The sequence below is a fragment of the Vulpes lagopus genome, chromosome 1, assembly GCF_018345385.1.
Source record: "Vulpes lagopus strain Blue_001 chromosome 1, ASM1834538v1, whole genome shotgun sequence".
NCBI lineage: Eukaryota > Metazoa > Chordata > Mammalia > Carnivora > Canidae > Vulpes > Vulpes lagopus.
Window position 1 is genome coordinate 153,028,766 of NC_054824.1, and position 23,631 is coordinate 153,052,396.

The following is a 23,631-nucleotide window of genomic DNA, read 5'->3' on the forward strand; positions in this document are numbered from 1 at the left end:
TTTCACCAAATCACTGGAATCAATCAATGAGAGAATTAGTAAAAGATGAACATTCAGTTTTTTTTTTAAATTTGGAGTCATTTCTAGATGAAATATAAATAACATCTAACTTTATCAAAGAAAAAGTTTCTTCCATATGACATTTCCTTAAATGGGGAAGACAAAGAGCTAGAGGCTTGCTTGTCACGTTTTTCTTTTTAATAATTTTCTTTGCATAACACATAGCATGACACAAGTAATTTGCCTCTTACTGAATACTCAGATAATAGTATTGGTTATGAATTAGGGTGAACAAGGAGGGGAGGCAAAAAGTTGACCATTGGTAACCATATTATTTTAAATCTACTAAATGCTATTGATTTTCTTTGTTTCCTTATGTGTCATTTTGCTGACAGTAAGCAAGAAATATTGCCTGTTCCCTAAATCAATTTCCATGTATGAAAGAAGTTGTACACTTGGCTGCTTGTTGCTTGCTTGTTTAGAGTTGAATCCACCTGAGCTCCTTGAGCAAACTTCTCCATTGAAAGGATGGCCTGAGGATATGGATATGGTGACAGTGTCTGGGGGACCCTCACTTTCATCCTGAAATTAAGACTGGAGTGCCATTCAGATCTTGCCATTTTATATACAGGTCAGGCCCCAGCAGCCACTTCTGATTTTTCTCTCTTCACTTGGAGATGGATGGGAAGAAGGAAGAAGCCAGATTTATTTGTGGGACCAAATTTCTTTTCAGACTTCTCCTCTGTGGCATCTGTGAAATAAAAGACATGTCAGTTAGTAGCTGGCATTATATGATAAATACAATTTTTCAGAGTCAAGTAGCGCCACTAATTTTTTTAGAGATTTTAATCCTCCTAGTAAGGAAGTATCGTTATTTATTTAACTATCCTGTGTGCCTCAGGATAAAAATGTGGAGTTCCAGAAGGGTGTGATGGAAGAGCAGAAGCTTTAGACTAACTACTTGACTGGGCAGTTAACCATACTGAGACTCAACTGCCCCATCTATAAAGGTTTGTTTAAAACAAAGCAAATTATAGAAGCTTGCTAGACTGTTGTAAGGCATAGAAATATTGTATGTTAGTATCATCAGAGTCCATTGACTTACAGGAAAATAAAATCAAGTAATGATCCCACAAATTAAAAATGTAAATTAGTTTTGAATTGGGTATTTTTGGAACACATACATATAAAAAGTTAAATTTCTTTGGTTTAAAAATTCAAAATAAGAAGTATCTATTTTTTTCAGTAATATTCAGCTAATATTTACAATACACATCAATTTGATATTATGGCTTATTATGAGGAAGAAGAAAGACAAAACGGGAGAGTTTTAGGTAAAGGCAAAATACAGAGTGAGCCCCAAGGTCAAAATTCAACCACTTAAAGTTCTGTTAGGCTTGAACATTTACAGGGAACCCAACTACTCCTTCCCTTTTGAATTACAAGGTGGGAAGCAGTTCCCCACACCAAAGTTGCAGTTGCAAACCAACCTGCAGTTTCCCAAGCTGCACTCATGTTTCTTTAATTTTCTATCCTTATTTTCCTTCGCTTTCTCTTGCTTTCTCCCTTCCTTCTTTGTTCTCTTTATTCAGCAATTTTTTTTTTTTTTTTGGTATGACTTATGTGTCAGTCTGTTCTGAATGCTGGAGTCTAGCAGAGAATAAGTCATAGTGCCTGCCTTCGTGGATCATATGCTCTATTGAGATGAATCATTACAAATAAATAAACTTTTCTAGATTGTAATGTCAGGTAGTGACAGAAGCTATGAAGAAAAATAAACTAGAGCAAGGGAATAAGAGAGTGGTGGGAAGGGTGAATCGGTCAGTGTTCATTATTTGCAGACTCTCATCCGGTTACTGCGACCAGGGGAGGCTCAGCAGCTTACTTACCTCTGAATCACATTGCATGTAGTTAAGTGTCCAGGCTCTGAAGTCGACCTGCTGGGTTTAGATCCCAGCTCTATTATTTACTTCTTTGAGGATCTTAAATTACTTATCCTCGTTGCTTCAGTGTTCTTAAATATAAAGTGAGGATGATAATCCTAGCTACCTCAATGTTATGAGGATTCATTGAAAGAGTATATATCGAACGTTCAGTATGTACTCTAAAAACAAATGTTAGCCATGATCACTAGCAATATCACTCAGATGTAGTTTATATCCTCTTTCACCTAAAATAAAATTGTGTGAGTTTTTGTTATTCTTTGAAAAACTACAGAGTATGCTATCATGTATTACTATCTTTTACTTAATCATTTTTCTATTATTGGGTATGTTTCCACAATTTTGTAAATGGAACATGTCACAAAGTTCATATTCTCCCACTCTCTTCCCACATTTAAACTAAAAAGGAACTACATTTGACCCTTGAGCAATACCCCGCCCCCCACAGTAGGAAATCCATGCATAGCTTTTAACTCCCCTACACTTCACTACCCACAGCCTACTGTTGACTGGAAGCCTTACTGATAACCTGCATAGTTTAAAAGCACATATACCATATTGTTGCAATAAAATAAGTTAGAGAAAGGAAAATGTTATTAAGAAAATCATCAGGAAGAGAAAATACGGTACAGTATGTATCTATTGAAAAAAATCTGCATTTAAGTAGATCCTCCCAGTTCAAACCTGTGCTGTTCAGCTGTATAAACTTATGTTCTGAAGTATGTTTTCCTGTACTATGGTTAATATTTTGTACTTGTTTATTTCTAGAGATTTAGAAACCACTTAATGACATTAATAGTTGGAATCAGCATTTCTGTTAATTAAAAATAATAAGTCAAAGAGATGAAGATACTTGTTTTTGGACTATGCTCAAAGAATTTTCTCTATACCAGGAGCTCTTTGATCTATGAAAGGCTTCTTGATGTCTAGCACAGTACAAGGCACATAGTAGGTAAATTTATTTCAAAAATTGGAATTTGAATATTAAACTTTCTGAGGTAAATTTATGCTCAGCTTCTTGGAAGTACTTTTTATGAAAATAGGCATTTGATGAGTATTTATTGATTTGACTTCATCCACTGTTTTCCCAATTAGGCTGTATGGGTTCCTAAAATTGCAGACAATCAACATAATGGTTCATTATAACAGTTCCCAGATTTTATTGTCATATTGCTAGGTGCACAATTTTTTGAAAAGGACCTAATTTTATTTTGGAAACAGATTTTAGCACCTGACCACACTTAACCTTTTCTTCGTTAAACCAGAAGGAGTATTTTATTTTTTATTTTTTTATTTTTTTAATTTTTTATTATTTTTTTAATTTATTTTATTTTATTTATTTATGATAGGCACACAGTGAGAGAGAGAGAGGCAGAGACATAGGCAGAGGGAGAAGCAGGCTCCATGCACCGGGAGCCCGACGTGGGATTTGATCCCGGGTCTCCAGGATCGCGCCCCGGGCCAAAGGCAGGCGCTAAACCGCTGCGCCACCCAGGGATCCCAGAAGGAGTATTTTAAATTATGGTTTTGTGGTCCCCTTTCTGTAAGCAAATAGAGACATCTACTCCCTTTGCCCTTCTTGGATAATGATCTCTCAGAGTGTTAAAGACAAAATAAAGCATATATTAAAAGCAACAGATATATTGAAAATCCCTCTCCATTTGGACAAATAATTTATCATATTTCATGATCTTTGATAAAACTAATCATAGTGCAATTTCTGATTATCTAAATGTAAATTGTTCATTATGTACATTAACCATGACTAATTTTTAATTAAAATCTTTTTCTTCCCCCTGGCATTTAAGACATAAGTGGCTATTTTTTTTTTCTGTCACTTAGTTTGTATTTAGAGAATGTAAAGTATATTTAATATCAGATGAGGCAAAACAAATAAGAGTGCAAATGCAGGCATAAAATATGTGAATTATAGGACCCAAAACACTGTTTTGACTACTTTTTAGTTTTGGATTATTTATACCACTGTGTTTCATCCATTACTTAAAACAATTAAAATAAATTATATTATCTTATGAAAACCCTTCTTTTGCCAAAAATTCTTAGAGTTGGGGACTAGTAGAAATCATTTATATTCTCATGATGTGCATGAGGACAGAATGATGGTCAAGTTTTCTATATAATTAAATAAAGTAGTGTTTTGTTGGTGGTGGTGGTTGTGATTGTTGTCTGTTACCCATTAGGCAGAGGCAATAAGAACCAGCTCCTCTCTGCTTTCAGTCTGACTTCATAGGATAGAGGCATATTAAATGTACCATATGTTAATACATCTCCCCCTTAAGGTCTGATCTATTTTAATGATGGAATGAATGGCCACAGGTCAAGTTAGGCCCATACAAGCTTCCTAGAACTAGTAGATGAGGGACAGCATTTGAATTTTCTAGGCTGGACAGTTTGATAAGATGAGCATGACATTTGGAGTCAGAGTCAACCTCAGCTTATCACTTAATTCTTATGTGATCTTTGGCAAGTCACTTACATTCTGGTTAGGCTCCACTTTCCTCCCACTTTTTTGAGTAATTACTGTGAAAATGAAGGGGATCATTTATAAAAATGCAATGTAAACTCTAAAGCATTGCATGTTAGCTACTCCTATTAATACATGAGAATACTTCTTGTCTGGTGAGCCAGAAACTTACTAATATCATGGCTTCATCTTGTAGGTACAAGAATGGTTACACAGCCTTTACAGATATTATATCACATTGCCTACCTTTTAAAACTAGGCAGTAAATCTAAGTATTAAATTAGCTCTGGAAAAGTTTCATTTGTCAGGTTCAGAGGTCCTATTTGATTTTTCTCTCCATTCAGCAAATTCATGATTTCCATCTTACTGAGCTAAAATGCAAGCATCCTGGAATATTCATGACAAGAGTATGAACTGAGATAATTTCAGGCCCAGAATGATTCTGGGAACAAAGAAATAATTAACAATCCAGACAGAAATAGGATACAATCAAATTTTAAGTACTAACTTTTTCATGTTGAACATGACTTCCTTTCTTTTTTCCTACAATGCCATCTGCAGATTCCTTTTGTGCTTCTAAACCAATGAATGGAAGGAATCTTAGGCTGGTAGGGCTTGGTACCTAGAAGCCATAAGTAAAGAGTTAGTAGGTCATACTAAAGGCAATTACTTTGTAATGTGAATTCAGGGGTGGAGAATAGGGAAATAAAAGCTCCAACTGCTTTAAAATATACCCTCCTTTCCAGATGCCCACTATTTCTTCTTGACACTTCGTCCTTAACATCATCTGCAGCTTAAGTGTTTGATCCTGTTATAATGAACATGTTCTCGGGAAGGAGAAAGAACATTTTAAGAAATAATGAGTTAAAATTAAATTGAAATACTTCATCTTCAGTTAATTATTCTGGGTTTAATTAGTTCTTTAATTTAGCAGAGATTATCTGGAATGGAGACTGGAAGGATGAGTAAGGAGGAGAACACGGGCAAAGTCACTGAAGAAGGAAGAGCGATGATGCTTAAAAAATGCCAAGTAATTTAGCATAGCTGGAGTGTAGGGTACATGGAGGAATGTGGTAGAAAACGAGATCAGACAGTTCAGGCAGAGGCCAGATTATGAAAGGTTTGTACATCAGCCTAAAAGTGTTTGGATTTTATCTTGTAGGTGATGAAAAGCCAGGATAGAGTCTGAAATAATTTTCTGTGGTGGTGTTTAATGTGGAATGGCACAGACAAGTGATCGAGGCCTAGAACTAGAGACTTCTTTGGAGTCTGACACAGCATGCTCATAGCAGCAGCATTTGGCTGGGTGACATATTGTCTTCAATCTTGTTTGGTAGCCCAGGGTCAGGAGGGAAATGTCAGATTCCCTATTGTTTTTTAGCTATTCTAGTCCCAGAAACCTCCAACTCACCCTATATATAGGAAGGGAACCAAATACAATCCCTGCCTCTCTGTTTTCCGTCATGAATCCTTCTAAGGCACATCGTCGAATCTGCAAAAAATAAGAGTGAAACTTTAAAGCAAAGGGCACATTTCATCAGTGGCAAAATTTTTGGGTTTAAAACCTGACTCTGCTGCTTATTAGCTGGATGATCTGGGGCAAGTTTTCCCCTCATTGACTATTTATGAGGGTCCAATAAAATAACACATGTAGTGTGGTGCTTCTTAATGTAACACTTAGTATCATTGTATTACTATTACTGATTATGATATGTCAAAAATAAGTGAATGAATACATTTTATACAGTTGAAAAAGAAAAGAAATGGGCAAAACAAGATTCTGGTAAAAATCAGAGATTCCTAAGAAAAAGGTGTTTTAACTCAACTTTAGCATTAAAGTTTTATTATTTTACCAACTAGTTGAAAAGAAAAAAGTGTATTAAGGAGAAGGCAATCCTTGGGGCATTTAATCATTTCAAGAGCTTTAGAACTTTGCTAAAGATTTCCCAAAATTTATTTAATGCTTCAGTTAATTTACTTTAAAAGATTATTTCTTATCTTCAAATTGGAAGAGAATATTAAAAGTATACACCAATCTTAATTTTAGGTCATGCTATTTGAATCCTGTTCAACAAAATTAAGTATCTGTTACATGCTATGCACATGTCTTTGGCCATAAAGAGCTCAGGACTTAGTGGTGGGTGGGAAGTAAATGTACGTATACAAATACTCCAATTTTCGCTGGAGAACATGGTAAATGAACTACGCTATAAGACACAAAGCAGGGAGAGACTGGGGTTGTTGGGGAATGTGGAATTAACATTTATCGAGTATCTGTGATGTAACTGGTATACATTTTTCTCAATTCTCAAAGCAACACTTTGAGGGCTATCTAATGAAGAAAGGGATAAAACAATTTATCTAAGTTTAAACCTAAGTGTGTCACACTTCACATCCTGTCCTTCTCCTGCCTGGCCTCTCCCCGTGGGAGCAGCTGGGTTCCATCTGGACAGAAAGGTAGGGCTTATAAAAATTGTTTCATTTAGAAAATATTAAGTATTTATCAAATATGAAGTTGGTACTGTAAAACAATAATGGCATAATAGACATCCATGGACTCACTGCTTTGTTTTATGAATTGAAACAATACTGTCAACTTTGAAGTTCTCAGTACATTTCATGCGCACTTAAATGTAATGACTGTCTTTAATTTTGTGCTTTTAATACTCTTGCTTTTATTTATGTAGTTTTAACTTAAATGATTTTTACCCAAACAATATTTTATTTAGTTTTGCCTCTTTTCGACTTTTATATAAATGAAATGATTACCTATATACTCTTAAGCAAAACTTTTTCATTCAGTAGCATGTGTCAAACTATTGTCCATACAGGTGAGTGTTACGTTGGTCCATTTATGTTCACTGCTCCATAGTATTCCAATCTATAGATACGCTGTAATTATGTACTGATGATACTGTTCATAAGCACTTAGGCTGCTTTCAGGTTTTTGTTACTACAAACGATACTGCTCTGAGCATTCTCGTACCTCCTCCTGAGCCTGTTTATGAGTTTCCCCAGGGTATATCTCTAGTAGACTATACCTATTTTCAACTTTACTCATTAATGCCATATTGTTTTCCAAAGTGGCTCTATTAATTTACACTACTTCCACCAGCAGACTAGTTTCTGATTGTGCTAAATCCATACTCACCCTTGATATTGTCAGACTTTCTGATATTTGGCAATCTGCTGGATGTAAAACCATATCTCATCATGTTATTGATGTGAATTTCCACATTTACTAATGAGGTTGAGCGTTTCATTGTATCCTTATGGCAAACTTTTTTTTCCTTTTGTGATAGATCTATTCAAGTATTTGACCATTTTTTAAATTGGACTGGCTCTCTTACTGATTTTTAAGGCATTCTTTTGTATTCTAGATACTAATACTTTGTCAATTACAAAGGTAGGATGGACATGACAGACATAGATGTGGCAAGGATGGCTCAGGCAAAGTGTCAGGGCACAAGACAGTAATGCTCAGGAAACAAGGACTAGCCCGATTTGTAGAGGGTGGGGCAATGGTAGATTAATATTGGGAGATATGTTTAGAAAGCTTAAGTTTGGTTTACTATGTGGAAGATCTTGAAATCAACTCCTGCTATATCCACTCTTTAGGAATTTTAGAAATAGAATGAATAGCAGCACCCATTTCTCTCCTAATTCTGCACTGACATGTGTCTGTGATAGGTAGAATCATGGCAACTAAAGATGTCCACACCCTATTTCCTCCACCCCCAATCGCTGACCACACTGCCTCACTGGGCAAAAGGAATTTTGCAGATGTGATTAAGGTCAGGACCTTTGAGATGGTTCATCCAAGTGGGCCCAATCTATTGAGAGACATCCTTAAAAGCAGAGAGCATTTCCTACTCGGTCAGAGACCTGTGACCATAGGAAAACCATCAGGGAGAAGTCACATTTCTGGGTTCGAAGATGAAGGAAGAAGGCCACAGACTAAAGCATTGAGATTCTCCCCTAGAGCCTCCAGAAAACGAACAGAGCTCTGGCAACACCTTAGTTTTAGCTCAGCAGACTTTTGACATATAAAAATACTGTCAGATAATTAATTTGTATCTTTTAAGCCACCAAGTGCGTAGTAATTTGTAATAGCAGCAGTGAAAAACTAATACACTGGAGAGATCTAAATTCAGGAAAACAAAGCAAAGTGTTTTCTTTCATTTGTTTGTTTGTTTTTGTTCATTTGTTTTAAGGCTACCTTGGGAGAAGAAAGAGACTTGAAAAACTTAAAGTCATGATCCACTTCAAAGGCCTTGGGAGGTGTACGTTTGAAAAGCAAAGACATTGAGCTCATTTTTTTCCATCTGCATAAAAAGATACAAGGAAAGCTGTTCAGTGTATACCCACATCTTTTATTCTCTGCCTATGAAACAAATATCTATTATGTCCTTCTTTCTTTGGGTCCCCAATTCTCTGGCTCCCATGGCACCAGTCCTAATGATGCTATCTCTGCACTTAGTAATCATTCTCTATCTGTTCACTGGAATACCTTTTGAGTGTCTACTGTGTGTGAAGCATTAAGCTAACAACTTGGCTGTATAAAGATGTACAAAACATATTCTTAATCCTCAAAGTACTCACAGAGTTAGTGAAGGGGATGCATATTACCAAATTAGAATATACTATTGTGAGTACTAAGATAGATGGATGGTCAAAGCTCAGCAATTACCCAAGGGAGATCAATCAACTTTGCTTGGTGAACTTTAGCACATCTTGATGAGTCTTGGCTCTACCACACCACCTCCCACATTTGGGCAAGACTTCTCCAGTGCTCTTGCTGGCTAGCCAAGGCAAGCCTTGAGCACCTCCATGGAGTTTTGGCTATCACCTGGAATGCTTGTTGATTTTTCTCAACTTGCTCCTGTCTTAATCCAAATTCTGTGTGACTTGTGACTCTTAGTTTCAATTCCTAGTCCTACCAGCTGTTGGACTAGATGATGGCACTGAGTCTCTCCAGCTTTGACTCACTTAGGATTTCCCTAAAATACTTCATTTTAGACAATTCCCTCTGATTCTTCCCACTTTGGGCTCTTCTAGTCAGTTCTCCCAGTGCTGATCTGCTCCATGTTGCCAGTCCAGGTTGGTCTGGTCCCCTGAGGTTATCCACCAGGCTTTGCTCATGTTCATCTCAAAGAAGCACTTATCTCTTCCATTATGACAAAGATCTAACCACATCAAAAACAGGACTGAACATTACAAAAGCACAAAACACCTTCTGCCAACACTCCATTCCCTACTGGGAGCTGTTCTCTTCCTCTAAGCTTTTAAGCAACACTCAGGTGTCCCTGAGGCACAAGCGAACCCATGAATAAAACTCTTATCCAACCATAGAGCTATCTGACTTCCTTACAAAGTAATCTATATGATTGTCACCTCATGTCTCCTATTTATTTCTCAAGCACCATCCTGTAATTTTAACCCATCACTCCATTGAAATTACCCTCTCCAGGGTCATCCCCTAAAACAATGACAAATCCAAGGTTTACTTTTCTTCTGTCCTATGTGACTTCACTGCTACCTTCTGCAAATGTGTCCTTGCTACCATTTTACTTAACAACTCTCTCTTCCCTTGACTGCCATCATACCATTTGCTTGTGGTTTTCTTTTCAACATTCAGACAGGCTTATTTCAATGCTTATTAAAGATCTCCACTTGGGTGTCCCACAAGCATCTAGACTTAAATCTGTCCAAAACCAAACTCACTATCCTTTTCTTCAGACCTTTTTTTTCCTCTTGTGTATTCTATCAGTATGGTTTCTGTAAAGTTTAAAATCCTTATGCTAGCCCATAACAAAAGTTCATTGTGATTTGGCCTCTATAAACTTTTCTTGCTCTATTTCCTACCATGTCTTCCCTACTTGCTCACTGGGCTCCAAGTCTTGAAAAATTTGATGTATCATACAGTTTCATAATTTAGTGCTTTTACTTAAATAGGATTTAACTAAATAAAGAAGACCAAAATTATCTCTTTGGTCTTCTTTGTTTGGTTACATCCCATTTGCTTTTCTATGATTATCTTCAGAATTAAATTTTCTTAGAAGTACTCATATACAGAATTGTAGCTTTTTGTTTACATGTTTCTCCCTTCCACTGGACTGCAACCTTATTGAAAAGCCCTGGACTTTTCACTTTGGAATTCTCCACATCCAGCACAGTGTCACAGTATCCTGAAGGTTTAATTCTTGTCTGCTCATCTAAAAAACAAAACAAAACAAAAAATACCAAAGGTCTTACTTTTGCCGGTCAAATACCAAAGGATATTCGTATTTTTGCTTCTTCTCTGTGAACTTGTTTTCTTCTTTTATTTCTACAGGATATTCATTAACATCACATGGCAGAATGAAATCACTTATTTGTGATAGTTCAAGCAGTCTTCGCTGTCCAAAATATCCACAGTAATGACCACTGAAGGCATGCCAGAGCCTGAGGAGAGGCAAAGAAAGTGGAATTCAGCGGAAGTTATTCTGTTTATAAGACCATTTATATGGATTTTCACTGGTCCAAGAGAGATTTGAAGCTTGATTCTAGGACCCTTTCTATTAAATACATGAGACTAATCAGAGCATTGTCATGTTTTATTAGTTAATCATTTAGAATTCTAATCTACAACAATATTGGGGAGTATTGACTTGAATCTGTACTTCTAATACCTATTCACTCAAATCAGGAAACAAAGAACAGCTATTTCCCCAAATAGCCCTGCTCATTCAAGGTGATCAGAACCCATGTTGACAGACAGTATATTAGCTGAATTAGGCCTTTGAATGGGTTACATTTCAGCTGCCTACTTCTGTATCAGCATCAGTAGAATGTGTGGGAGGTGTTTCCTATGGATGCTTTTCCTATTACCAACATCATCTCAACCTCCATCCATAACTCCTCTTATTATTGAAACACCATACTAATTTTTTGTCACTGAGATCTGAAAGAGGGTGCCAGAAGAAGCAGCTCTTTATCTGTACACATTATTTCTCCATCGGTTCACTGCAGGAGATTCCTCTAAGTAACCTACCTGCTATAAAGTACTACAGAATGTCGTTAGCAGGAGTATGTGCCCTGGGTATCAAGGAAAGATAAAACAGTATGTGGAAGATTTTTCTTTTATGTCTTGATTTCAACCTCAGAATAGCAAATGATGGAAGCAGTCATCATGACCCATAAGGAGGATGAGCTAAATGAACTAAAGAGTTAATTGCATAAAGTCCAAGTGGTTTCCTATGTCAAGGGGGCAGGTGTTGAGGAGAAGGCAGAGCAGAGGTATTCACCTAGCACTCCTTGCATCTGACAGCCTCCTAAGAATGTAGCATGAGCACTTTACATCCTTACATAGTTGACTTCCCCAACACTGCATAAATGCTGTGGCTTTGCCAGAGTCTTTACCAAAGTGAAATGGACTAGCCCTTCCAGCATGGAAATTAGAGGGTCAGGACTATCTTCAGGACAACTCTCAACTCTCTTCTAGGACAGGACTGAAGCACTGTCTGCTCTCTTTGTTTAGTGGAATTCCCCCAGATGATTCTTCCTACCTCTCAGCCTGATTTACTGGGCCACAGATATGGATCTTCACCCCTTTGATCCTCTGTCCAAGAGCTAAGCCTTTATTACAGTTTTTCCTATTATAAAATCATAATCTTTCTGACAAGAAGGATTTAGAGTGTTAAAATTGCCTATTCCTTTAGAAAGTGGAAGCTAGTGTTTGCAAAAGGACAGAGCTTAGTTATAAAGAGAACTGTATCTGAGATAGCTATTTATAGAAATACTTTTTCTGAACTGTGTAACTAGGGAGATCTTCCCTTGGAGGAATCATGGAGAAAGTAATTTCTCCATGCCAAGGGCAACTAGTCTGAGCAGAGAATGCTCATAACAACAGAAGTGTGTGCACATATGATGTTTGTGTGTGTGTGTGTGTGTGTGTGTGTGTGCTACCATGCCCAATTAGCACTTCTGCTAATAGGTAGCTGAAAATAAGCTAGAACAGAGACCCAAGGGACAGAGTCATGAAAAACATCTATAATAATGAAATGCCATGTCCTTAATTATTCCTATGAATAAAACAACAGATTCCCTTTCTGGTGGAGGAAGAGCTCTATTTCACCCCGGTGAGGTCCTCACGTCCATGGACTCACCTTTAACTCAACATTTCTAAAAGTTTACCTTCACCCCTCCACACTCAAAATATTTTCCTCTTTTAGTGTCTCCTCTCTTACTAAATGGTACAAATGTTCACTGAGTTGTATATGCCGGGAGGTATTCTTGCCATCTATCGATAATCTCCCCTTTCAGTTTACGTCTCCTGGATCTTACCTCCTAGATAGTTCTCAGGTCCAAACTATTTACTTCCAGCACAGTTACCACTGCCCTAGTCCAGGCCACTGCATTCAGCACAGACTTCAAACAGTTTTCTCTTTGATGCTCTGATATCCACTCCCTACATGTTATTTTTTTAAAATGTAAATCAGATTATGTTAGTCCTTCACTTAAAATTTGGGGGCTGTTTCTTTCAAAGTGAAAATCCAAACCAGCCTCAGGCTCACACAAGATCTTTTATGCAACGTGAAATATTCCTTCCTTTTTTAAATTCACTATGTTTAAACTTACCATACACTTTGAAGTCTCTTTGCCTCTCTCAATCTTACATGACTTTATTCTCCCAGGAGGATTATTCATTATCATGATTTTGAGACATTTGAACATGCAGCAATTTGTCTCAAAGAATGTCATGACATTTTCATACTTTTTGTATACATATGCATTCAGCATTTTGTATTCTTAGCATTATCCAAGCAATTAAAATAAGTAGGCTTTGCAAAATCAATCACATTGTCCATGAAAACATTACCTTGCCTTCACTTTTCTTTGTGCATTAAGTTGCACTTTGCTATGACTTTGTGACTTCTGATCTTGTGTCTCCTGTGGCCTTCCTTGGGTTTGGGTCTATCTCTCTGAGATAATCATCTTGCTTAATTTTTTGAAATGAGTCCACAAAAAAAACCACTTCTATTAAAGTATTTGTTATACTTCTAACATGGATGAGCAGGGCATCTCATGTCCTTGGGCAAGGAAAAGAATTCCAAACCAGTGGCCATCTTTTCAAATTCTTTGTGTGTGCTACCTTTTGTTTGTTTATGTATCTATTTTAATTACCCAATCAAGAGTGTATTTAGGGTACATAAACAAACTTAACTTAAAAATTTTACTTCTCATGCTCAAAACCCTAAATTCACAATATGAAGGTCCATACCTTACTGAGCCGTCAATGGAGGCAGTAAGCACCACTTGTTTGTCTTCTATATAGATTACTTGAATAATTTCTAAAGAATGAGCACGCCAGGCAAGCAGTTGCTTCAGTTTCTAGAAAGCAACAAGAAAGTGTACCCCGTGGAATAAGTATATGCTGATCAAAATCCAATCTTGAGCAAAACCATTAACAATCAATGAGCCAAGCTTATGAGTGAATGGTTTGGACATCTGCGCAAGATGAAGTCCCTCTCCCTGTGACCTCTGCTCAGGTACCCAAACTTCATTTTTAGGTGTTTGCTAATCTGCACACATCCTTTGGAGAGGAAAGATCTTATGTCTTTATCAATTTCTTATTTAAGTGAGGATTAACAATGAGGATTACAAGATGAGCAGATGAAAGAAAAGGGAAGGGCTATAGGGGAGGTCAAGGCAGAGTGGAATCAGGAGCAGGAGGAAGCAGAAATGAAAGGTGAGGACCAAAAAAGAGGCTGGGAAAACCTTCTGGTTTTCAAATTTTATCTAGAGATAGCCCTGGGTATTTTGTTCTCTTTTTCTCTTGTGGTGGCAGTGATGGTAGTGGGGTTATATATGATAACTATATGCCACAAGGAACTGACAAAAGGAACCTGCCTAGCTCATTCTCTTTGAAAGGCATCAGGATGCTTGATTGGTATGTTCTTTCAAGATGTGCTTTATTTTCAAGTTTCCAGCCCTTAAACAGGAACTAGAGTTGTCCTGTATAATGAACTAGAGTTGTCCACTGGGGAGCTGACTCTGCAGCAACATTCCCTTAGAGCATGTTCACTCTCCATCTCTGATTAACACCGACCAAGCACTATGTCTTTCTGGGTCATCTACCTAGAGCATTTGTGTGGCTAGAATTCTGGCAGCTTGGGAGTTATCCTATGAGTCTTCTATTCATTTAGACTCTAAAAAAGGTCAGACACAATTCCTCCTAAATTTGTTGGCCTTCTGATTCCGTTCCCTCTAGTTCTTAGAAAACCAGGGTGAAATCTGCATTCTCCTATTTCTTATTGTCTCATAGCTAGTCAAGAATATTATCCAAGGGTTCTTTCTCTGCCTTGGGATGGGATTCTCTAAGGCAGGGGTTTCCCTATCATGGGCCATATCTATAGTAAGAAATACACTTTACTTCATGATCCAATAAACAGATGTAATACCTACACATGCATCCTGAACAAGTTTCAGTATCCTTCACAAAAGGATACTTAACTTTACTCTATGCAATGCACACTGGTATTGCCTATTCTATTCTATTGCATTTCATTCCACTCCATTTGCTTTTTTTCAATGAAAATATGGTCACCACTCACTAAACTGATTTTATAACCCACAAGATGGTTATAGCCTATATTTAGAAAAACATTGCTCTAAGACTTTTTTCCTTGTAGTCATGGGTATACTATCACATGTATGATTTCTCTTTCCATGGACATGTTTTGACTATCCTATCTCTTAGAATACCTATACTATATGGAGCATTTTTTAATGGTAATGTTGCAAAAAAACAAACAAACAGACAACCGAGATTAGCATCTGATGTATAGACTGACTTAATAGGTTTTCATTGTAGTTATAATCTATAACTAAACCTGGTTTAATTCATGGTATGTGTCAGTGTAAAAATAGGCATCTTATAATCAGATTCTGTTGTATATTTATAAATAGGCAGCCATGTACAAAGCAGAAATATAAATTGTCCAAATACAAAAAAGGTTGAAATGAGATTGAATATGGAAGAACTTCAAATAAGTTTATTAAAGTCTTTGCTTTTAAATTGGTAAAAATGCTATAAGTCTAATTTAATATTATTTTATAATTTTGTTTTTAAGGTTTTCTCTAAATGTAAATGTCTTGTTTGCCAGTTTTTGGAAACTCCACTTACAAAACTAGGCTTTGGGTCATATTTCTATGTCTTAAAATTAGTAATAGAATATGATAATTATCACAATTCAGAGAAAACATAACTTTCTACCTCTAAATGTTTCAAGTATGTTATTTGCTTTTATTCCTCTCACAACATGCCTTGATTATAGGCCACTTATAGCTGTTCACAAAGTGAAACTTTGTGCCTCGTGAGTTTGAACGTTGTTTTCTATTTGATGACAGTGACGGTTCTATATAGGAGTGCTGTGTTTGGGGATAAGAAGCCTGTTCTAGCCCAAGCTGAGTCACTAACTGTTTGCATGATCCTAGGCAAGCCAGTCTCTGATTTTCCTTTGACAAAGTGGAGATAATCATACTAAAACTAAACATCTGAGCATTATAAAACTCTAACTGGTTCTTGGAAACAGAAAATTCTGTGGATCAAATGAAATAGTGTTTGAAGCAATAACCATTCTGTGACACTCTGTGAGGAATCCAATCCTAATCTATGTAAACATATGTTACTACCTATGATCCAAAAGCAAAAAAATTACTACTTATTTGCCTTTTGGATTTGAAATATGAATTTAAAAGGAAATAAACCTAGGGTAAAATAGTGCTTCCTTGCTGCAACCCTTAATTAGTGTTGAGTCTTTATAATATATGTAGCTATATTTGTATATCCACATTCATGCAAAAAGTGCATGTTTAAATGGTTATGAATAAAATTGGTGACATTTACATTGCATTAACACTAAAAAGAGCATAAAGTATGTTTGAATTACAAGGAGGATTTAGACTAGTTGTAAGAAGGAGTTTCTTTTTAATTGAAGTATATTTGACATACCATGTTATGTTAGTTTCAAGTGTACCATATACTGATTTAACAACTCCATACATTACACAATGCTCACCATGATAAGCATAGCTACCATCTGTCACAACACAAAGTTATTACAGTGTTGTTGACTATATTCCCTAGGCTGTACTTTTTATCCCCTTGACTTATACATAGTGACTGGGCACTAGATTAGACTTGTAAAGAAAAGTTATAGAATTTCCTTTTGTGAAGATATAGAAGCTATCTAAACTTGGAGGACTAGATGATGTGTGAACTCTTTGAAGCTCTGGGTTTCTACATAGATTCTCTCAAATATGTGGAAACATGAACGACGTTATAAAGCAGCCCAGTGGCTGGCTCCCTCACTCCCTCACTCATCCTCTCTGTTCACCAGTAAACCATTGTTATTTGGCATATAGCTTGTTTCTCCTTTTTTTTTTTATTTCAAATATAATTAACATGTAATGTTATACTGGTTTCATGTGTGCAAATTAATGATTCAACAATTCTATACATTTCTTAGTGCCCTGAGATAAGAGTACTCTTAAGATTCAATAGTATCATATATGACTCCAGAGTAGGGAGTCTTGTCTTATTCTATTTCTAGCACAGAGAAATGATCAATTAATACATGCTGGTTCACGAATTAAACTAAAACTAAAGTTCTTACCTTTTCATCGTGAGGTGGATCTAGGAAGGAACTGATACTGAAAAGGATAACATGTCCTTCTGTATAAAATGCAAGCATTGGAATCTTTAGTTAGATATCCTATTGTCCAAGCAGATACTACCCAGACCACCAAATTAATTTGACTTAGGCACTTTTAACAGTAAATAAAATAGAATCTGAAAAACCAGAAATGAAAGAAAAAATTCATATAAATTTTTATATATAAGAATTCTGTTTTGTTGAGTATACATAGCAACTTCATCATGACTTATTGTTGCCATGGATACTCAAAGTCAAAGTTCTTCTAGATGTCAGGGTAGATGAAACATAAATAGAAATGAAAACATCACTAACAAATGGACTCCAAACCGCTACAGAAATAATCATCCTACATTCCAAATGATAGTTACAAAGCTAGATTTAAAAATGCAAAAGGGACTATATCTAGGCATATTCAAAATGCAGAAAGAAAAAAAAACAATCTTGAAAGAAACCAGAGGGAAAAATTACCTTATCTGTAAAGGAACAACACAAGAATTACATCTAACTTCTCAGAAACTGTGCAAGCAAGAAGACGGTGGAATGAAACATTTAAGTGTTGAGAGAAAAACCATCCACCTAGAATTCTGTACCTTGTTAAAGTGTCTTTTGAAAATGAAGGAGAAATACAGACTTTCCCAAACAAAACTTGAGAGAATTTGTTGCTAGTAGACCTGCCTTTCAATAAATATTAAAAGAAGTTCTTGGGGTGCCTGGGTGCCTCAGTTGGTTAAGAGTCTGCCTTTGGCTCAGGCCAAGATCCCAGGGTCCTAGTTTGAGTCCTGCATTGAGCCCCATATAAAGCTCCTGCTCAGTGGGGAGTCTGCCTCTCCCTCTCCGTCTGCACCCCCGAATCATGTGCATGCTAGCTCTCTCTCTTTCTTACACATGTGTTATCTCAAATAAATAAAATCTTTTTAAAAAGAGAAATATCAGAAGAAGTTATTAAAAGAGAAAGAAAATTATATAGGTAAGAAATTCAGATTTATATAAAGAGAGGAAGAGCATAATAAAAAGAATAAGTGAAGATAAAGTAAAAATTAACAACAGTTTATCTGAAGCAATAATAGCAATAATATATTTGATTATTGTAACTTATGGATATTTGAAATGAATGACAGCTATGACACAAGGGATGGGAGGGAGAAATTAGGAATACTTTGTTATAATAAGGTACTTGTAGTATCACTGAGGTGGTGTAGTGTTTGAAAGTTGACATGAATTAGTTGTAAATGTATATTTCAAACTCTAGAGAAAACACTCAAAAATTTTTAAAAAGATGTATAATTGATATGCTAAGAAAAGATATGCTAAGAGAAAGTGGGATGATATAAAATGTTCACTTAAAACCACAAAGGCAGAAAAAGTGAAAGACAAAACTAAGAACAAGGGTAACAGAAAATAGTAAGAAATATGGTAGGCATTAATCGAACTATATCAATAATCACTTTATGTCAACAATCTAAGTAAAACCACTTAGATTGACATCGTCAGAATGAATTAAAAAACAATACCCAATTATATGTTGCCTACAAGAAATCCACTTTATATGTCAGGACACGTATAGATTAAAAGCAAAGGGATTGAGAAAGATTTACCATGTTAATGTTATCCAAAAGAAAGTAAGACCAGCTATGCTTCAAACAGAGAAGACTTCAGAGTAAGAGAAATTATTAGGGATGACTAGGGGCATTGCATCACAATAAAGAGGTTAATTCTCCAAGAAGAAAATGATCCTTAACATTACATGCCTAACATCAGGGCAGCCTGGGTGGCTCAGCAGTTTAGCGTTGCCTATACCTTAACAAATTTGAAATAATAGAAATCATACAGTGAGGGCCCTCAAACTACAATGGGATGAATTGGAAATCAGTAAGAGAAAGAAAGAAGGTAAATCCCAGAATAAGTAGAGATGAAGCAACATACTTCTAAGTAATAGATCATAGGAAAAAATCTCAAGAGAAATCTCTAAATATTTTGAACTGAATAAAAATGAAAATATGACATTAAAATTTGAGGGAAGCAGCAGAAGCACTGCTTACAGGCAATTTATATGCACATGTTAGAAAAAAAGAAAGGTCTATAATCTAAACTTCCAGGTTAAGACTAGGTAAAAAAGAGCAAATTAATCCAAATCATCTTAAACAGAAACCATTAGGTCAAAATGGGTTTAATGATGATTTCAGCACATATTTAAGGAAGAAATCTTAACAATTCTCTACAAATTCTTTCAGAATATAGAAGAGAAAGGGAATACTTCCTAACTTAGACAATGAGGCCAGAACACTCTACTACCAAGACCAGACCAAGTTATTATATGAAAATTATAAACCAATAGCTCTTATGAGCATAGATGCAAAAGCTCCCAACAAAATGCTAACAAACTGAATCCAAGAGGTATTAAAAAAATTATACACTATAAGGGTGACTGGGTGGCTCAGTCAATTAAGCATCAGGTTATGATCCTGGGATCGAGTCCTGAGTTGGGGCTTTGCACTGAGCATGGAGCCTGCTTGAGATTCTCTCTCTCTCCCTCTGCTCCACACCTCTTCCCCTACTTGCTCTCTCTCTCTCTCTCTCTCTCTCTTTCTCAAAAAAAAAAAAAAAGGAATTATACACTATGGGCAACATCTAAAAATTAACTAATGTAATTCATCACACCAATAAACTAAAGAAGAAAAATCACATGATCACATCAATAGATGCAGGAAAAGCAGTTAATAAAATTCAACACTAATTCATGATTAAAAACTCCCAATTTAGATACAAACCTTACACATTTCCCACACGTGCACACACACACACACACACACACACACAAACCAGCTCAAAACAACTCTAAGCGTAACCTGCAAAATCATACAACTAGAAGAAAACTCTAAATGACCTTAGATTTGGCAATGACTTCTCAGATACAATACCACAGTCAAAATACATGAAGAAAACCATTGATAAACTGGACTTAGTTAAAATTGAAAACTTTCAGGGGCACTTGGGTGGCTCATTGAGTTAAGCATCTGACTCGTCATTTTGGCTCAGGTCATGTTCTCAGGGTCCTGGGATCAAACCCCTCGTCAGTCTCCTCACTTTCCCCGGAGTCTGCTGGAGATTCTCTCTCTCCCCCCCACCTCTCTCTCTGTCTTCCCTTCCCACCCCCTCCCCCACCTCTCATGCTCTGTCTCAATAAATAAAAAAACTTTAAAAAAATTTGAAAGTTCTGCTCTGCAAAAGACACTGTCAAGAGAACTGGAAGACAAGCCACAGCTTGGGAGAAAATATTTGTGAAAGGCATATCTGATAAAGTACTCTTACCTTAAATATACCCAGAAATCTTAAAAGCCAACAATAAGAAAATAAACAACCTGATTTTAAAAGTGGGCAAAAGATCAGAACAGATAACTCACCAGGAAAATATACATATGTCAAAAAGTATATGAAAAGATATTCCACATTATATGTCTTTAAAGAAGTGCAAGTTAAAACTACAAGGAGATACCATTACAAGCCTTTTAAAATGGTCCAAATCCAACACATCAAGAATACCAAATGCTGATGAGGATGTGGAGCAATAGGAACTCTCATTCATTACTGGTGGGAATGCCAAGTGGCACAGCTGTTTCAGAAGACAGTTTGGAAGTTTCTCACAGAAATAAACATATTCTTACTATATGATTCAGCATGTGCCTCTTGGTGTTTACCCAAAGGCACTGAAAACTTTTTTCCACAGAAACACACACACACACACACACACACACACACACACACAGATGTTTCTAGCAGCTTTATTTATTATTTCCAAAACTTAGAAGCAACCAAGATGTCCTTCAGTAGGTGAATGGATAAATAAACTGTGGTACATCCAGACAATGGCATCTTATTCAGTGCTAAAAAGAAATGAGATATCAAGCCATAAAGAGACATCGAGGAAACTTAAATAAGTACCTCTAAGAAAGAAGTCTGAAAAGGCTAGATACTGTATGATTTCCAATATGATGTTCTATAACAAGCAAAACTGGGGAGACAATAAAAAGATCAATGTATGCCAGAAGTTAGGAGGAGGAAGGGAAGAATAGTCAGGACACAGGGGATATTTATTGAAACTATTCTATATTGTATGACAATGGTGGATGTACATCATCCGACATTTGGCAAAACCCATAGAATACACAACTCCAAGAGTGAACCCTAGTGTGAACTATGCACTTTGGATGATAATGATGTGTCACTGTAGATTCATCAGTTGTAACAAACGTACCACTCTTGGATATCAAAAGTGAGGGGAGGCCAGGGGCACTGGGATGGTGCAGTCAATTGAGCTCCCAGCTCTTGGTTTTGGCTCAGGTCTGATCTCAGGGTGGTGAGATTGAGCTCCCCTGTAGGGCTCTGCACTCAGTAGGGATTCTGCTTGGGACATTCTTTCCCTCTCCCACTGTCCCTCCCCTCACATCTGCTCTCCTCTCTCTCTCTCAAATAAATAAAATCTTTAAAAAAAAACCCCCAAAAACAAAAAAGAGAATTCTGTTAGATGAAAGGACAACTGTATGATTATATTGATTGTATGGCAATCAATATAAAAGTCCCTTAGTGAGAACAAATAATCCTTTCTAATTAATGCTATTACTCCCTTTAATAATGAAGATTACTGCAACATAACTCTTTCAAGATTAAAAATAAAAACTTTACATTCTTCCCAATATCTAAGATGAGGGAACAGGTATTCCTGTAACCCCATTTAAAGGTGGAAAAAATAGCATGTCTTGCTTTAAATAAGGAGCTAGGAATGGAATAGGTTCTCATGACATTCATTCATTGTTCTATTTATTCAGCAAGCTATTCATAACAGTCTCTCATGCTTAAGCATACTTCTCATTCTTTTGTCTCAATAAATGTCATGTATTGTCCTACATCTATCTTTATGTCATGTAGGTTGTGGCGCTACTTGTGGCTGACTACCTGAGTGTGACTTACCCACATTGCCAGTCAGAAGTATCCTGGTACACGAATCAGTATACAGCGACGTCAGAGAAATGGCTGAATGTTTTGTGAAAGGCAGCATATTTTTCAGGAGTTTTCCCTGAATAGAGTATTATAATAAATTCTATAAAATACTAATTTTGGAGTTCAACTTTATAAATATTCCTTCTAAGAATTATCTCTACTCCTGGAACATGATTCTTTTCTTTGTAATACAAACAAATTGAACCTATCTGTAGGGACTTATTTCCTTGAAATTAAATATTCATAAAGATGTAGCAACTATTAATTAAGAGCAACTAGACTCATTATTATAGACCATTGCTGTACTTGGGGATTGTTTGTGCACTTCCCACGACCGCTTCTGTGAACTTCCTCAGACCTCTTTTCCAGGTGCATGTTCTCCTTCTAAACAAACATTCTTTTCAGGTTTAAGTGTACTTCACTTGTTTCAAACAGTAATGTTATTGCATTTGCTTTTTCAGAAATATCTGCTGAATATTGGTGCAAAATAAGGAGATTGTAAGAGATTCAAATTCAGCAGATTGTTTTAGTGCTTAGGAAAAGTCAGCACCAGGAAGGACTATCATAGGCACTGCCTTGCTTAGAGAATAAACATCCATGCTTCAGAAGAAATAATTTGCGTCTGCTGCTCATTTCCTGAGATTTACTTGAATTCAATCTTTCTTCTATTTCTCTCTTTTACTTAGACACTGCTCCAATACCAAGATACACTCAGGGAAAGTTGTTAATAGTTCACATTTTCAAACCAAGAGTTCCCCACTGATAAGCTAAGAGCTACTGATAAACTTGGAAGTTTTATCCAGTTCTGTGATCTTAGGTCTCACTATCTGCCATATGAAATTGTTGTTCTTTCCTGGATTTCCCATTTGCCTCTTTCAATGATTTCATTGTTACCAAGTCTACTCAAGATTCTTTCTTCCATCATGTCTGTTTTCCCAATTTTAAACTCCACCACCCTCTGCTCCATGTCATTTAAAATTTTCTGGTTATTTTTTCATTGTAAAATGTTTAGGGACACAGAATACAATGTAATAGCTTCTTCCAATACTTTGGATAAATAAAAATTTATAGATATTCAATATTTGAGTGTTCTTATATTCTTTACTATAGTACATCATTAATATCCTCTAATGTTATTTACATATCCAGTGAAATATTTAGTGGCATGTAATCATAGCTCAATATAAAGAAAGGAAAGATTAGGGGTACCTGGCTAGCTCAGTCCACAGAGCATGTGACTCCTGATCTTGGGGTTATAAGTTTGAACCCCATGTTGGATATAAAGATTACTTAAAAATAAAATCTTTAAAAAGAAAGGAAAAGAAAAGAAAGATTTAAAATAGTTAACTTAGTGGTTTTGACCTCTTGAGTTACAAAATGGTCTATTGTAAAGTTTGAGTAGCACTTTCAGGGAGCAGGCTGCAAAGCCAGCAATTTGTCTACAAGGTTGAAAAATACTAGAATTGGATGCTTTCTGGAACCTTAGAAGGCTAGGATTCATTCAGTA

At 36.2% G+C, this 23,631-nt stretch overlaps 1 protein-coding gene across 1 annotated transcript in view; it reads right to left on the reverse strand.

Moving 5' to 3' along the window:
• Positions 1-667: 667 nt before the first annotated feature.
• Positions 668-23,631, reverse strand: part of WDR64 (WD repeat domain 64) — a 138,398-nt gene continuing 115,434 nt past the window's right edge. Inside the window, exons 21-28 of the mRNA XM_041766668.1 lie at positions 22,095-22,200; positions 17,088-17,146; positions 13,691-13,800; positions 10,684-10,872; positions 8,648-8,753; positions 5,840-5,920; positions 4,937-5,050; positions 668-751 (exon numbers count right to left, since the gene is read on the reverse strand). Coding sequence (XP_041622602.1) covers positions 668-751; positions 4,937-5,050; positions 5,840-5,920; positions 8,648-8,753; positions 10,684-10,872; positions 13,691-13,800; positions 17,088-17,146; positions 22,095-22,200 — 849 coding nt within the window. The remainder of the gene's footprint in view (positions 752-4,936; positions 5,051-5,839; positions 5,921-8,647; positions 8,754-10,683; positions 10,873-13,690; positions 13,801-17,087; positions 17,147-22,094; positions 22,201-23,631) is intronic.